This window comes from Oratosquilla oratoria, chromosome 6 (genome assembly GCF_046742065.1).
Source record: "Oratosquilla oratoria isolate Oo_2021 chromosome 6, ASM4674206v1, whole genome shotgun sequence".
Taxonomy (NCBI): Eukaryota; Metazoa; Arthropoda; class Malacostraca; order Stomatopoda; family Squillidae; genus Oratosquilla; species Oratosquilla oratoria.
In genome coordinates this window covers 5,075,875-5,088,374 of record NC_134782.1, presented here as the reverse complement: position 1 = coordinate 5,088,374, position 12,500 = coordinate 5,075,875, and the positions used below count along the sequence as shown (strand labels likewise).

The 12,500-nt window shown below is 42.0% G+C and overlaps 1 protein-coding gene across 1 annotated transcript in view; it reads right to left on the bottom strand.

Annotated features, from left to right (window-relative positions):
* Positions 1-4,309: 4,309 nt before the first annotated feature.
* The window catches only part of Pdf (Pigment-dispersing factor), an 8,521-nt gene continuing 330 nt past the window's right edge, over positions 4,310-12,500 (bottom strand). The window contains exons 2-4 of the mRNA XM_076186039.1: positions 8,286-8,388; positions 5,680-5,834; positions 4,310-4,833 (exon numbers count right to left, since the gene is read on the bottom strand). Of these exons, the coding sequence (XP_076042154.1) occupies positions 5,697-5,834; positions 8,286-8,384 (237 nt within the window). The 5' untranslated portion in view covers positions 8,385-8,388 and the 3' untranslated portion in view covers positions 4,310-4,833; positions 5,680-5,696. The remainder of the gene's footprint in view (positions 4,834-5,679; positions 5,835-8,285; positions 8,389-12,500) is intronic.

Below are 12,500 nucleotides of genomic sequence, written 5' to 3'. Positions count from 1 at the left end.
GTCAATTTATTTCTCATACGTACTCCCTCACCCCCCATCCCCCACCCACTCCCCCTCATGCATCACAGCATCATCCATACACAACCCTTCTCCATTCACCCCTATCTTCTGTCCTCTTCCGTCCTTCCTCAACAGACATTCCCCTCTTTCCCAATGCCCCTTTTACCCCATCCATCTATCTCATCCTAGGACGTCCCCTCATGTTCACTCCTTCCACCTCTGCCTTCCATACCTCTTTTACTAATCTTTCTTCACTCACTCTTTCCATGTGTCCAAACCATCCTAATACTCTTTCATCAACCCTATCTCCCAACTCCCTTCCCACCCCTATTCTCCTCCTCATCTCTTCATTTCTCACTCTATCTAGCCTAGTAACCCCTATCATACTTCTCAGGTATTTCTTCTCTCATACATTCAAACTCCTTCTCTCTTCCTCTCTTATGCTCCATGTTTCTGCCCCATACAGTGCTGTTGGCACAATCACTCCTTCATATAATCTCTTAGCATCCATTTCCAAATGTCTATTTCTCATTGCACTTCTTAATCCCGTAAGGAATTTACTTGCTTTTCTCAATCTACATTCTACCTCCACCCCCACTCCTCCCTTTCCTGCCACATTCGCACCAAAGTATCTAAAACTATCCACTTCCTCCAGCCTCTCTCCCTTAATACTCACTTCCAGCCTGCTGCCACTCTCTCCCCTTGTACATCTCATCACCTTACTTTTACCCACATTTATCTCCAATTTCCTTCTTTCACATACCTTCCCAAACTCTGTCACTACTTCCTCAATCTCTCCTATGATCCTGCCACAAGCGCAGTATTGTCAGCAAACAACTATTGGCTTATCTCCCACTTTTCTCTATTTTCTTTAACCATCTCCAATCCTCGACCCAGTACCCTTGCATTCACCTCTCGCACCACCCCATTTATGTATAAATTAAACAGCAATGGCGACATAATTCATCCCTGACGAAGTCCCACCTTTACCTCAAACCACTCTCTACATTTCTAATCCTAACACAAGCTCTACTACTCTTGGAAAAACTCTTCACAGCTCCCAAAAGCTTTCTTCCTATGCCTTATATCTGCAAAAACCTCCCACTGTGCCTTCTGTCTACCCTTCGTAAGCCTTTTCCGGATTCATAAAAGCCCAAAATACATCCTTACCTTTTCCTATAGGTTTCTCACATATGTCTTACGTACTGTACATATATATATATATATATATATATATATATATATATATATATGTATATATATATATAATATATATGTGTGTGTGTGTATATGTGTGTGAGTGTGTAGATAAAATAAAGATATGTAGACAAGTAAATTAATGAATCAAGGAAAATTAATAAGAATAAACAAGTTAGAATATGTAAATAAATGAGATTAGATACATTAATTTGAATGTAACCATTAGCATGCAATTTATTTTCTAAGTTGATCTGCGTAATCTAGAACTGGGGTCATGTGATCGCAGTCGTGATTTGGTGTTCTCTCATGGGTTCGAATCCAATAACTACCGGTGGTTGCCAATTGCTATGGCAGCCCGAGCAGCTAAGCGCCTCCTGGTGTAAACTTTGTTGAGTGGACCACGCTGCTCCAGTTCTGAGTACTACAGCACGGCCTGAGTTTTTATTATTATTATTATTATCATTATTATTATTATTTTTAGGAAGTTGGGGGTAAATTAAGAGGACGACATTGTCGAGACAGCTTCGAAATTTCGATTTTTTTTTTTTTTTGGCACTTAGGTTAGGCCAAGTATAGCCAAATGTTGACTGGAAATTTACAGAATGCCGTCATAACGACGGGAACTTTGAATATGGCGTGATGTTTACATACGGACGGCGATAGTGATGTCTTAAGCGGGTATACTTTCATATCATTTTACCGATTTTGGCTCTACTGTGACCAAATGCAAAGGTCGAATTCTTTCTTTCTTATTTGGATTCGTGTGACGTCATGTTTTTGTATTATTATTATGATAATTATGATTATTATTATTATTATTATTATTCTATTCAAACGATCCAAGTGTGACGTTGAGTTTGGATAGGTCTGTGGAGTGGCTGTAACGCCGGAGAAGTGACCTAACGGGAAAGATTTTAATAAAAAAAATTCTGATTAAACAAAATGTAAACACTGGCTGACTGGTCGGTTCCCATCCACGCCAGTTTAGGCTATCTAATATCTTTTATCATTTTGCAATTCTTTTTTTTCATATACTATAATGACGTATAGTGTACTGTGTAATACACTGTTTCACCAAATTCCTACATAATTGTAAATTAGAAAATTATCAACATTGATTTAATTCCCACATTGAGTAATTTAATCAATAAACAACGACTTTGTAGTCATAATAATAGTCTGCCATAATGAACCGTTTTCTTTTAAGGCTTATTAAAAGAAAACTTCCGAAGAAAATCAAAGCTGATGGTGGTAACAATGGTGTTGCTGTCACGTGGTCATGTATTTCATTTGTAAACAAAATTGTGGAAAAACACAAGTGTGGGAATTTTTCGTTTGTAAACAATTCGTATACACATATGTAGATACTTTAAGCTCATTTACAAAGAGGTTTAGATATTATTATGAATTCTAAGTTTCAAGTAGCCGTATTCATGGAAAGGTAGAAATTCATGTCCATCAAAGGTGTAGAATTATTATGAAAAAAACAAAAAAAAAAACAGAAATGTCACAAACTGAGAGGATGTCGTTTTTTTCACATTGCTGTATCTGTCTGTATGTACTTGTATCTATTTTATGTTAATTAATTGTATGTAATTTGTTTATTTGCATGTAATTTATTCAATTGTATGCAATCTGTTACTAGCGACGTCTTTCGAACAGCCGACCGAATTAGCTTGTTCGTTTAATCGAACCGAGTACAATTGCTTCCACTTCCAAGTACTATACCGGGTGATGTCCCCTCGGCTTATAGAAAAAGGAGGAGGGGAACAGTCGTCGGTTGTCAACTATCCGTGTGTGAAAAAGTGAAGAACATACAGTTGAGAGATAGTCTGAGCCCGGTCCAGAGACCGAATGTCAGCCCCTCTGGGCTGCACCTCCAGATGAAAGTGATGGGGTTGGCGGGCTTTGAAGATGGGGCGATAGGGAGATGATTCTCTCCGACGTCCGTCTTGCAGGTCCACCAGTTGCAGGTATCCGTCAGTAGTGGAAATATTGTTTGTTCTCTTGTGTGTGTGTGTATGTAAATTCTATGTTCATTCGGAGAACAAATGGTGAGGTTCTACCATCTTGGCACTGTGGCGCCATATGCTGGTCTTGTTCTGGTTGTCACCAGGCGGTTTTATTCACCTCGATGATGAGTTGGCGTCAGAGTAATGCAGAGCTTAATGGCCACAAACCCTTTAGCAAGCCCTGGCGAATGCTTTCTACCATAAGAAAGTAGAATTTTAATGATTTATTTATGTATTTATTTATTTTCTAAGTCCAAGGTCTGCCGTTGTTTTTCATAGGTAGAGCTGATATGTGTGGTAATTTATTTTTATTTTCTAATGGTCGAAAGGGTTAACCTGGTGTGGCGAAAGGTTGTTTTAAAAGTACAGCCTTGCCCGGGTCTCTTCCCATGTGCTTCAGACGGGACGCCCTGTTTATATATGCATTAGTTACAGCAATACAGGGGGAGGAGGGAGTGGGAGAGAGGAGGAGGAGGAGACAAACAATTGAAACTCCTTGAGAGTAATGTCTTACGCGGTGATGGAAGAGTTTTGCATTTCTGTCTGCGAGACAAAGTTGGGCCGCTGTTTTTAACTTGAAAAACAAACTAGTTTTGTAAGGTAATGTTCAGAAAAACACGTTGTCGCAAGCTGCCGAAAAGTGGCTAGAAATAAAATACGGTGTTATTTTTGTCGTCTTCGTTCTTCATCAGAGTAGTTATGTTGTAGTTGTTTGTTTACTGTTTTTGTGGGTGTAAAGTCTGTTTGTATTATAGGTTATTTTATATGTCGAACTTTTGTATTTACGTTTGAGATTTTCTTTTGTCTTTTGTGTGTCCGTGGAACAATTCGAAAAGATATATATTCAGTCGTAGGTTCTGATTTAATGAAACTAAGATATATGAGAGCAAATCCTTTTGCTGTATCTTTTGAATTCCCTTAAGTATCACCAAAAGAGGTTTAGATGGAATTTAAAAAAATAATTTGACTATTGTCATTCCGTAATTGAAATACGTGTTGATTTTTCTGTTGGATAGCTAATTTGGTTAGGTTGGTACAATTTTTTCAAGATGTATACAAATAAATCACGATTGTAAATAAGGATAAGATAAAACATATTCCAAGCACAACATTTAATTAATATTTCTTTAGTTCTCTGGATCATGGGTTATTCATCGTCTCAAACTGATTTAGCTGTTACATTGCACAATGGTTATACTTTTGATGTTGACGTTGTTGTTGTTGTTATTGTTGTTGTTGCTTAGGTTCCTCGGCTGCCCTCAGGGAGATGTTTTGTCCCTGGGTTGATGGTAGACGTTGTCCTCTCCTCTCTACGGCGATTTGAGATGTTTAAGTCAGAGGCGGACTTAGAGATGGTGAAGGCGTACCGCACATATGTACCTGTATATGATCTGCTCAGTCGGAGGGGCGGGGGCGAGTGGGGACGGGGGTCCGGGGGTGGGTATGTTGACATCGGAGGAAGAGGTCTGTGAGGGAAAGAGCGATGAAGGGCGGCGCTGGGGCGGTCGTCTCCTCCTCCTAAGGTGGCGAAGACTTCCAGACTCCCATGCTGAGGAACTTTAGTCTTTGATTTAGGGCGCGGCTTTGGTCGTGATGGACAGAGAGCAAGGGAAGGGAGACGCTGCAGGGGGAAGAAGGGGGGGGAGTTGGTGTGTTAGTATATGAGAATTGGGAAAGGCATGTGCGCGTGTGTATTGTGCATACGCACACACACACACACACACACACACACACACACACACACACACACACACACACACACACACACACACACACAGAACATGTGCACACACATACATGCATACACACAGACATGCATACACACACACATACATGTATACACACACATGCATACACACACATGCATACACACATGCATACACACACACATACGTACACACACACGCACACACACACACACACACACACACACACACACACACACACACACACACACACACACACACAACACATGCACACGTACATGTACACACGGTATACGAGCACATACACGTGCGTTTACACAGGCATACTCTCACATGCATACTTACGCTCATACACACATACGCCCTCATACCTACACATATCCTATAAACGTACAGGCCTAAAGATATCTATACATTTGTGTGTATACGTGTATATGTGCACATTTGTATATACGTGTGTGTGTATAAGTCTATGTATGCGTATACGTGCGCGCAAAAGTGTGTTTAAATATGTGAGTGTGTGTGTGTGTGTGTGTGTGTGTGTGTGTGTGTACACGTGTATACATATCTGTTTTCCTGTGTGCTTGTCTTTCATTATCCTCGACCGTTCTAAGACATTGCAACAAACGAAACGCACATGTCCATATACTCACTGACTTACATTTCCCTAATCTTAACACACAGGTTAAAAAGATATACTCGTGGGGCCCCGTCGACCGCGAACGGCTTGTGACCGGGGTCTTGGGCCAGTGGGTACCCACCTGGTGCTCGGGGGCGCTTATCTCCTGCCGGCGTCGTTCATGACTTTGGGTAGACCGAGGAGGGAGTTGATGAGTTCGCTGTTTCTCTTGTGAGGCAGGGCGAAGGCGGGTACGCGAGTAATCCTCAGGATCTGGGCGGCCAGGTCCGCGATCACCTGATCTCCGAGGAGGAGGAGGAGGAGGAGGAGGTGGAAGAAGAGAGGAGGTGAGTGTGGGCGTAGGTGTGCGTGTGATTAGTGACCCCAATCTCAATCCCGCCTCCCTTCAGAAGCATGTAAATATATGCACAGTATGTCTGTGAGTTGGGTGTGGGTGTGATTAATGATCCAACTCATACACAAACACATACAGATATACACAATCTATTTTTGAGTGATTTATTTCGTGATAACAGGAAGTGGTGGTGATAGGAGGGTGATAGTGAGTGTAGGGTGGGGGCAGGTGAGCGGGGAAATGTTGGAAAGGAGATAATATCCTTCGTTCAAGGCATCTGTTGTGAAATGATGGTTAACTGAACCGCCATGGACTTACCAGAGGTTGTTATTTTGGATTAACTGTTAGTTAAGACAATTGATGCTGGCTTAATACTCTTCAAGCTGGCTATTTTTGGGTATATGTCGCGTGGGTGAGGGTGCTGAGGAGGAGGAAGACGAGTAGGAGGCGAAAGAGGAAGGAAGGAGAATGAAGGAGGGACAGAAGGAATAGGGAGTGGAGAAGGAGTAAGAAGAGGAGGAGGCGAAAGAGGAAGGGAAAGTGGATGACGGAGGGGAGGAGTAGGAGGTGGAGGGGGAGGAAGAGCAGAGGGTTGAGGGAACAGAGAGGGAAAGGAGAGGAAGAAGAGGAAATAGAAAGAAGAAGGAGGAAAGAGAGGAGTAAGAGGAAGGAAAGAGGATGGGAGAAAAGAAGAGAGAGGAAAAAGTAAAGGAAGGATGAGAAAAGGAGGAAGAAGAGGAAAGAGAGGAAGGTAAGAGAGGAGAGGGAGGAATAGAGAGGAGAAGAAGAGTATAGGGTGAAGGAGGAGGCAGAGGAGAAGGAGGGAGAGGAAGAGGAGGAGGAAGAGGAGAAGGAGGAAAGAGAGAGGTGGAGAAGAAAGGAGGGAGAGAAGGTGGGAAGTGAAGGAGGGAGAGGTGGAGAAGGAAGGAGGGAGAAGAGGAGTAGGAGGAAGAGGAAGGGGAGAAGGAGGAGGAAGAGGAGAAGGAGGAAAGATAGAGGTGGAGGTGGAGAGGGAAGGAAGGAGGAGGAGGAGGAAGAGGAGAAGGAGGAAAGATAGAGGTGGAAGTGGAGAGGGAAAGAAGGAGAAGGTGGGAAGAGAAGGAGGCGAGAGGAGGAGGAGGAGGAGGAGGAGAGAGAGGTGGGAGTGGAGAAGGAAGGAGGGAGAGGAGGAGGAGGAGGAGTAGGAGTAGGAGTAGGAAGAGTTTTGCATTCTAATCAAGGGAGAAGAGATATGCCTTAGATCGCATTATGCATTGGCCACCGCGGGATATTGCGCCGCCTCTATCGACCTGGAAGCCAGTCAGAAGCTCGTAGTTTTGTTAAGAAGGGCGAGTTAAACCCCTTGAACCCAGTGACGTGGCAGATTTGCAAAAATGCTGGACACAAAATTTTGCGAATTTGCAAAGATGTTGGACACAAAATTTGGCGAATTTGCAAAGATGTTGGACACAAAATTTGGCGAATTTGCAAAGATGTTGGACATTAAATCTGGCAAATTTGCAAAAATGTTGGACAAAATTTGGCGACTTTGCAAAAATGTTGGACGTTTAATTTAGCTGATTTACAAACAAAATTGGACGCTGAGTTTCGCGGATTCGGAAAAATGTAAACTGATTTTGAGAAGAGTAAGACGACCTTGGGAATATACCCTTGATTATCAAAATGACCCAAACTTCACCAACTACTTGTGTTTGTACGCGTATGACATTATTTTGTAAAATTACGACAACAAATGTAAGACCGAAATAATCTTTTAATCATCAGAATGGATCCCTTATCCCTTGAGAGTTTGCAAAGGCCAGAGGAGGATTGCGGTCGTAGATAACGTGTTTCCACGGTCTTTGCACAAGGGTTGTATGTTTTCAGACGAAAATTCACATCATTTGTTTTGCTGAGGAGGGCCCAGCATAGAATACTAACTAGACGGGAATGTAAATATGAATAATGATGATAATGGAGAGGGAGAGAGAGAGAGAAGGAGATGGGAGAATGGGTGATCACTGTTGAATGAATCAGGAACTTGAATATCTAGGAAGACCATGAGAGCTCCCATGTAGTCATCTCCTGAGGCCGGCATGACAGAAGTGGTGAAGGAGGTATTTAAGGATTAGGGCAGCAGAACGGAGGGAGAGTAGAGGTATAAATCGACTATTTTTAACTTCAATTATCTCTCCGTTCTACTATCTTACTTAAATCTCTCCTTTACCAACTCAGCGACTCCATCTCTTCAGTGTGATACTACAGTGATCTTCTAGCAAACAAGGTAATTTTACTTCAACCAGAATAGAATGAGTGAAGTGTGTCTTCACGCCGAAAGGAGTTACTGGTGTCAATTGAGCGTTAATTACTAATCAACTTAGACATAATTACTAATTACCATAGACGTGACTCACCTCACGGTCGGAGTACTTGAAGCCTTCTTGGGCTTCTGACTGGGTGAAGGCGGTGGCCAAGAGGACCAGCAGGGTTGCGAGAACGACGAAACAACGCATTTCGCTGCGCAAGGTGAGAGAAAAGAGAGTCAGTTGTACAGTATATCAGAGTTACGTAAGGGGGCGGGGAGCGTCTTATAGGAGCGAGACGCAAAGCGCGTCTTATGTCCGCATATAAGACGCATAAGTGTGTCTTATGTGCACATATAAGACGCTTAAATGTGTGTTATGTGCGTATACAAAACGCATAAGTGTGTCTTATGTGCGCATATAAGACGCGTATGTGTGTCTTATGTGTATATATAAAACGCATGTGTTATGTGCACATGTAAGACGCATATGTGTGTCTTATGTGCGCATATAAGACGCATAAGTGTCTTATGTGCGCATATAAGACGCATAAGTGTCTTATGTGCGCATATAAGACGCATATATGTGTCTTATATGTGCGAGACACATGAGCGTGTCATATATGCTTGAGATACGTGAGCGTGTCTTATTTGCGCATGTAGGACGCATAACGTCCCTTATATGCTCATATAAATCGCATGACCATGTCTTATATGTGCAAGGCACGTCTTTTTCACGACCGCATGCTGAAGTGACATTTTTGTCCCTAAACAGGCGGAGTGGAATGATGAACCCAAGAAAGCAAGGGTTCACGTAAATGTTCTTGTTTCGTAGTTCAATGCCATCTGTTCATGCTGATATGTCAGTTATGATGTCATGTGGAATAGTTGTGTGCTTATATATTAGTTATAATTTTCAGCTGAAGGAGGTATAACTCAGTTATAACTCAGTTATAACTGTGTGTAAATTAGGCAGAAGGCATATAACAGTTACGAAAAATTATAAATGTCAGCTATAAATTACAACTGCCAGTTGCAGCTGTCATAACCCTCTGTGTCAGTTGGATACAAGCTAATATTATAAAGATTTAAGATAAAATATATTTTCACAATTCTGCCCCTAGGTTATCTTATAATCCTGTCCAATGAAGATGACACTGGTCTTAAACTGTGAAAATATTGAGCTAATTCACTTTAGAGCTTAAGATGCAACAATTCTCTAGAGGAATGGCGACACTGTCAGTGTTGAATCAACTCTTCTTTTAGGTCATTTAAGTACAAATGTTCAGCTTTGGTAAGCTTCCCTGCAGTGACGACCTTTACTTATTTTGGTCTGGCTGATACTTTGCGATTTTATTCATCTGGAAGGTAGACTGCCCAACCTTCTCAGCTGAATAAAATCGTCCGGCGGCACTGAACAGAATAGAACCTCTTAAGGGTTTCACTATAGTAAAAGGAGCTGAGGAAGTTTAACTCGACTTAAACATTTCCTTTAAAACATGTTGCCAGGATTGCGTCTCGAAATAAATTTTATATAAAATTTTGTAGCTAAAATATAACTTTATACAAATATCCCCAATTTTGGGAATCGACATGACTTTCGGATAACAGAATAATCGAATCCCTTTTTCCGAAAGGGAACTTCTTTTATCCGAAAGATACCCGTTATTGATCTTATACAAATATCGCCTGTACGCTTCGGTACTCGACATGACTTTCGGATAACAGAATAATGGAATTCCTTTTTCCGAAAGGGAACTTCTTTTATCCGAAAGATACCCGTTATTGGCCCCTCATGGATTTCCTTTATCCGGAAGCTAACTTAAACACTGGAACTGTCGCACACTAACTCGGAAAAGATGAATCAGGTTCAGGAACTGGTTTAGCCGATTTATCTGTAAAATAAGAACGTGAACACTGGGAAAGGGGAGAGAAAATGAAGAGAATCTAGAAAATAGGATGAATCTAGAAAATAGGATGATCAGCAAATTTTGAGGAATACTTCGAAGATCTTAATAATTGAACAGGAATAGGAGGAAAACTCGAATTGCTGTTAATTGGTTAGGAATATTCTAGTGGGTTTTTGGCTTTCTAAAACTAAGTTATTAGACGACCACCATCCTTTGAATTGGTTGTTCTAGTACAACGAATGACAAGTGAGTTATAAACTTAGAAAGGTTTGTTTGTCTAATTTATAGTTTCAGATCGATTTGGGCAGGAAGGAGCGTTGACCCGGAAAACCATTTCAGCCTTAATGGCGTCATTTACATATTTTATTCTGGATAACGCTAGACTATTCTATTCAGCAGAGCAACAAACTTTGTACAAATTAGATCGAATTCTTTATCTGTGTCCCATTTTGTCCTAGAAGTCGTCTGGTGCCAGGTGAGGGGCCTACACCAAGAGGCACTGAGGAGTTGCGGTCGAAGCCGTTATGCGCTTTAAGGACCGTTGGGGCAGTTAAATAACGGTCACTACTGGGAATCGGAGAGGAGCGTGGGATTCGAACCCACAACTAAAGTGAGGAACGCACGCCAGGAGGCGCTGAGTAACTGCAGCCGAAGCCGTCACATTTGCCCTATGATGCGCTTTGGGCATTATTTGGGGGTCAGAAAACTGACAGTCACTGCTGGGAATCTGAGGGGAGTGCGGGATTCGAACTTACATCTAAGAGAATGCGAGGCAAGTGCGCTTCCTATTACGTTACCAGTTGAATGGTGTTAGGATGAATAGAATCTCAAAAGAAGTAGAGTGCGGGATTCGAACCCACAACTAAGAAACTTAATAAATATAAAGGACGACGTCAAGTTTGAAGTAATTGATCTCTTGAAGCCCAATTTATTTTTAAACCGAAGAAAATAGTCTTGGTTTAGCCAGAACAAAGCCATTCAGTACTCCAAGTGTTCCCCCAATTTGACTAAGGAGTTGATCGAAGTAATTTAACCGAGTTGTTTCTTTAACCCTTTTCTGTGCCGAAGTTCCTGACAAGAAGATCAAGATCGCAGACTAAAATGTTGAAATAACGCAGTTTTGTTACAGTCCCATTGAAGAGTTAACCTAAATAGTTTAATCGAGTTTTTTTTAAACCTTTCCTTTCTAGAAAGTCTTGTGAAGAGGTTGAAAATTGCATGTGACTCACCAAAACAAAGTCTTTGAATTTCGCAAATTTGATCCAACGCACACAAAGAAGTAAGCTCGCGAGGAGAAGCAATAAGAGTGATCGTTGCCGGGGGTTCCGGGGTGGTGGAGCGAGGAGGGGAACGAACGTGTGAAGACGGGCACCTTGTTATAACAGAAATTTCGGAAACACTTGAATTTCGGTTCGCCGAGAGGTCGAGGTGTCCAGATGAGCGACAGCTCCGGAAACCTTAAAAAAAAAAAAAAAAAAAAGTGGCTCACTTTGTGGATTTGATTCTGGTTTCTACTAGAAGATTTTATCAAAATTGAGGAGGGGGGGCGGATTTGGGGGGTAAACTGGGCTCTCGATCGACCGAGGTTCGTTTCCTCTTGTGGTCGCCCCCTGAACAAGTATTTAGTATGAACCTGCATATGACATCATAAGAAGTTGAGGAGCCTACGCCAGCAGGTGCTGAGTAGCTGCGGCCGAAGCCGTAATTTTTTTCCCTATGTGCTATAAGGATTGCTGGGGCAGGTAGCAGTAACTGCTGGAAATTGGAGAGAAGTGCGGGATTCGGACCCATAACTAAGCAAATGCGAGACCAGAACGCTTCCAGTGACGCCTCCAGTAAGCAAAATGGGCCAAGACGCAGAGTATGAGTGGTATTACACCATTCGTTGCAACAGAAAAAGAAATACATTTGATAATATAACAGAACCTTAGTATCGAGGGCTTAGAGGGGTGATAGACTAATCGTCCCTTTCAGCAGTGTGACACACTTTATGTATTTTGCTCTGGCAAGCGTCAGGATGATAAAGTCAACTGAAAGATGGACGTCCGCCTGAAGGCAGTTTCATTGAAAACCTTACTTCAGTTGAATAACATCACCTGTCTTTAGCCAGAAGAAAACGAGTAAAGTGTGACACTTTGTTGAAAGGGTTTAGTCCTTCTATGGCCGTTGCACGAAGTGACGTTCTGGATAGGCATCCGCAACATCGTCAGGCCATAGTGAATATGGAGTCAAATCCACGTAGACAGACGGACGGAGGGTTGATTAAACTAACATCCAGACTATCCACACGGATGGTATAACTATCCGGGAAGAGTATAAGTGAAAATATTTGGTATTATGGAAATGTGACTAACCGCGTTTGAGATTCTTTGACCCGATGAAACTCCGTTACGGCCTCCATCAAATTATTTCATTCA